The sequence below is a fragment of the Chelmon rostratus genome, chromosome 13 (assembly GCF_017976325.1).
Source record: "Chelmon rostratus isolate fCheRos1 chromosome 13, fCheRos1.pri, whole genome shotgun sequence".
Taxonomy (NCBI): Eukaryota; Metazoa; Chordata; class Actinopteri; order Chaetodontiformes; family Chaetodontidae; genus Chelmon; species Chelmon rostratus.
Window position 1 is genome coordinate 3,465,561 of NC_055670.1, and position 5,230 is coordinate 3,470,790.

Below are 5,230 nucleotides of genomic sequence, written 5' to 3' on the forward strand. Positions count from 1 at the left end.
GCAGGCCAGCCAGGTTATAAGCATTAATTAAAGGGTCTTTTTACCTACATTGCAAATAGATAAGTATATTTTGAGGCATTTTAAAGAGGTAATTGAGATATTTATCTCAGAGAGCATGAAAAGCAAGATTAAATTTTGTTTTTGGCACTTACATCATTAAAATGGGATGTTCAAAAAAAAATCAAAGAGCAACATCTCCAGAAATAGAAATAAAAATCTCTATGTCCAACAAACTGTCAGCACTTTTCATAGGACCTGTTTCCTCAGTAGAAAGTGAAGTCTTTCCTTAAAGTATTGAATGATTTTGTGTTACACTTCGGGGTAGTAGCCAGACACATGCTATACCTCCTCATGTATGCTATACCTCAAAAACTGCCTAATTCTAGTAATTCCCAATAAATTCAGTGTGCACTGTGTGAGGACACATCCAAGCCATCCCATACATACCAACACCAACCTAGACAAGCCGAGAAAAACAACAAACCAAGTTTGGACAGTGCTGCTGAAAACAAATGTCACCAGAGGAAAAGAGGGAGGAGGGATGTGGAGAAAGAAAAGAGATAAATCACTTCTGTGCCACAGAGCTTCAGGCAGAAAGCTGAAAGAGCTCAGCAGCTTCTCGTCTTTCTGATGATGAAAACCATTGAAGAAGCTGAACTCTGCTTTCCACAGCTCCTCAACTCTTCCTGCAGGAAGACTATGCATCCTCACTCTGTATCCATGCTCACTTACATCATACTGTCCTCCATCTCTCTTCTCACTGTGGCTCTCAACCTGCTGGTCATCATCTCCATCTCACACTTCAAGTAGGCAAACATTTCATCAGTGAATGACACTGTTAGCTGTACAGAAAGAAATGGTGGACTCTGAGACTGTGATAATTTTTGAAATAATGTTTTTGTATTTGAGTCATGGCTTTTGTCTGCTGGAATGATAATTGATACTACAAATAACAATAAGTATATTGCCCACTTATCTCTCCAGGCAGCTCCATACCCCCACCAACCTCCTCCTCCTCTCTCTGGCTGTCTCTGATTTCTTCGTGGGCTTCCTCATGTTGTTTCAAATTGTCCTCATAGAAGGCTGCTGGCTTTTGGGTGACTTCATGTGTGCAGTGTATAACATTTTAAACTATATTGTTACCTCTGCCTCAATAGGAACCATGGTGCTCATATCAGCTGACCGCTATGTGGCTATTTGTGACCCTCTACACTACCCCACCAAAGTCACCCAAAAAAGAGTTCAAATGTGTGTTTCTCTGTGTTGGATGTGTTCTATTTTCTGTCACAGTTTGCTGCTGAAGGATAATCTGGAACAACCAGGCAGGTATAACTCCTGCTTTGGAGAGTGTGTGATTATTATTGATTATGTTGCCGGACTTGTTGATCTGTTTTTGTCCTTTATTGGTCCTGTCACTGTCATTGTAGTTCTGTATATGAGAGTATTTGTGGTGGCTGTGTCTCAGGCTCGGGCCATGAGGTCCCACATTGTAGCTGTCCAGTTTTCGGTGAAAGTAACTGCTAAGAAATCTGAGATGAAAGCAGCCACTACTCTTGGTGTTGTTGTAGTTGTGTTTCTAGTATGTGTCTGCCCATATTTTTGTGTTGCACTTACAGGCCAGGACACCATGCTCAATGCTTCATCTGCTGCCTTTGTAATATCTCTCTTTTATTTTAACTCCTGTCTAAATCCTGTGATCTACGCCTTTTTTTACCCCTGGTTCAGAAAATCTATCAAACTCATTGTTACACTTAAGATACTGGAGGCTGACTCCTGTGATTCCAACATACTGTAGAAAGTAAATGTAGCATATAATGAGGCCAGCATATTATATTGCAGTGTTGTTAGGTAACTAATGTGACATGAATGCTGATAAAATATTTCTGACTATATATATATAATATTATACTATATAATATTTCTGAATATTTTCTGTTATTGGCTCAGTGAATTACAACATCTATATCTGTGAGAAATCTAAAATAGGGATACCTGTCATGTTTTGTGACAAGAATATGTTGCCCTAGTAGCTGAATGAGTCAGTTTCCATGAGCATCTGAGGTTCATTGTTGCTTTCCCATCATTTCTGTCCCTTGTTTTGTTACAGTATTGAAATTGTGTTTAATATTTTGTACAAGCACCATTAATGTTTTTAATCATAGATCCTGATTCACACACTGTGTTATTTGAACTTGAACCGCTTTACCTTTTTTTTTTCAAAACCAAAGACAAACATTTGCAGTTAATCTTATCATTCTGAAAAAGGGGAAACATGTCACAGCTACAAATACACACTGTAAATGAAGATCATCTTGAATCATCTTTTTAAATTTTTAATATTTAAGAGAGAATATTAACAGGACAACATTAGGGAAACAAAAGAATGAATACAGGACAACAAAGGTTGAAACAAATGTAGACTAATACTAATACTACTGCTCCTGCTACTAATGTAATAATAATAAAAATGATAATGCTACTGCAATAATAATAATAATAATAATAAGGTCAGGGTGAGTATTAGAAGCACATCTGCTGTGGACACTGGCAGTGAAGCAGTATCAGAGAACCATCCGTTAAGGCCACAACAGGTATGCAGGGTCAGCCCTGTGACAACTGTATTTTTATAACTATCCAAGCTACCTGATGAGTCAAAGTCAAAGTCAAAGTCAGCTTTATTGTCAATTCTGCAGTATGTACAGGACAAACAGAGAATCGAAATTGTGTTACTCTTCAACCCTTTCTGACAGGACATATATTAGAAAAGAGATAAATAAAAAACTGTACAATCTAAATAAAAACTGTACAAACTAAGTAAGTAAAAACTGTACAATCTAAATAAAAACTGTACAAATTAAGTCAGTAAAAACTGTACAATCTAGATAAAAACTGTACAAACTAAGTAAAAATTGTACAAACTAAACAATGAAACATTGGGAATGTAATAGTGCAAATGTAAACGGTAGTGAGAATCTCCTTTTAACATTTTTTGCCCAGTGAAATTAAATCTGTAGGATATCTTTGTATTGGTATTTTTGGCATATTTATATGATTCTGCATACTTTAAGAAAGAAGTTTGTTTTAGGAAAGGAAGTTGAGGAAGGACTATTTATGTTGGTGGTCATCATGATGACGCTTCGTGTAGCCAATGAAATTGGATTTTAGGTATAATATCAATATTAAACACATTTGTAAGCAATAAATATACAGCCTAATACATAATGTGCACATGTATATATATATCTTCTTATCCTTGATTGAGCAGCGCAGTCCAGCAGTGACAGATTCTATACATGCCACATTATCTTTGCATTTCAAGCCACCAGATGCCCACAGCAATTCAACCAATGAACTTACCAGGGAACACTAGATCATAAGCTCAATTGTCATGCTTCCATTGTCATGCTTATTCTTTGCTGAATCCCGACCCGTGCTGCATACCATCCCGTCTAACCACAGCATGCACCCTTAACAGTTCTCTCAGTGGCTCACCGCCTGTCAGCCCCAAATAAACAAATCTCCACCATCTTCTGCAGCCTGCTCCCCGCAGCTACCCTGCCATCCTTCACCCCCAAACTCAGCTGGATCTTGAAAAACAACTACAAACGGCTATACATTATCCATCACCTAAACAACCTTCTCATCGTCCCGTCACCACAGTCATTCACAGCCTCTAGACTCTGAATATTGAGCTAACTCTTTGTTGTTCATTCTTGTCTCACAAAATGACCATGAGAGGAGCTATCTGTATTTATTTATGTTGAGAGGACTAATTCCTGCTGCAGAGTATATGATTGTTAGTCAGGAACTGTTGAACTTGAAAATGTCATTACTCTCCTCTGTTTTCCAAAGAGTATGTGTGTGTGTGTTTTTTTTTTTTTTTTTTTTTTTTTTTTTGTGGATTGGCTTCTGCTCATATTGCAGCCTGCTCTCATAGGTTAAGAAAACTTAATTTGTTTTTCAGAATATATTGCCTGAATCCTCTTCTCTACCTCCTGTCTAAATCCTGTGATATATCATTTTTCCATCGCCGGTTTAGAAAGTCTGCTGTTATTATTTAAATGCTCTAGCTGTACCCAAAAGATAACTAAAATCAGGTTTTAACCACAACATGTGGTTCCAATTACTCCACATCCAATAGATTTGGAGTAAATGTATTGAGACATTAAAAATCCTCAAAGTAATGAATGGCAGCTGATGTTGTCTTGTACCTTAACAGTATTTGAGGTACTGTATGTGCAGATACAACAGTTGTGAGAATGCCAGTGTCTCCCTCTGTTCTGCATTGTCAGTGTTACACCTAGAATGCAATGCATGCAAATACGATATGACTAAACATGCATGCACTTGTAGGCCTCAAATCTGTATTATTTGAGCTAAATGACCATGTCAAGTCAACATTTTTTTAACTTTTGAGGTCTTCTTTTGCTAGGCATAAAATAACCCTGACACAGACATTAAGAAAACCAAACACATCAGGCCGACATCAAGACAAAACACACAAAACAGAAAGGGAATTGGCTAGAGAGTCCATCTTGATTTTAATGAATTATCTATTTATTTATGATCGTCCATCCTTCCTCCCACTATTTCATTTAAATGGAATCTACACTCTGAGCTTCACTTACATATGTAGTAGGCTGGGCAGGTCTTTCTTTCTTTCTGCTTTGAAGCACGTCCTACTCAGAAGGAGGCCCGTGCATGAATTGCCTTGTTTTTCTGAAGTGGATCGAGATTTCCCCACCATGCCCTCGATACCAGTGAAGCCCAAGGGTGCTATTAAGACTCTGGACAGATGCCCACCTAACTATCCCTTGGGGCAACCAATGGCTAGTAAAAATGTATGAAAGTAAATATATTAATAACAGTAATTACGCTGTCATGTGCAAGTACATGAACACTGGTGACCTAAAATACAATGCAAATTATCCAGGGTAAAATGAAATACATTAAATTCACTTTGGAAAATAAGTAACGTTAGTTGAAGTAAGTTAAATTATTGTTCAGAGTGCAAATGTAAGGGATATGGATTCACGTATCATTTGAAAAAAAAATCACTTTGCAAGGTTTTTGGGTGTGACAGGAAGGGAGCGGCAGTTGAGGCACTGAAGAGGATTGTCCTCTCATGGTAAAGTGCAGTTGTGTAGAGTTTTGCTTGCATTTTTCTTAATGTGCAAAGACAAATATATTTGCCTTTGTCATTGCAGCAGTCAGACGACAAAGTGTCATT

General features: G+C 37.6%; 1 protein-coding gene across 1 annotated transcript; it reads left to right on the forward strand.

The window, feature by feature from the left end:
• Positions 1-633: 633 nt before the first annotated feature.
• Positions 634-1,795, forward strand: LOC121616475 (trace amine-associated receptor 13c-like). The gene is made up of 2 exons (XM_041951253.1): positions 634-806; positions 985-1,795. Exons 1-2 carry the CDS (start codon positions 634-636, stop codon positions 1,793-1,795), a joined length of 984 nt encoding a protein of 327 aa, XP_041807187.1.
• Positions 1,796-5,230: the final 3,435 nt, after the last annotated feature.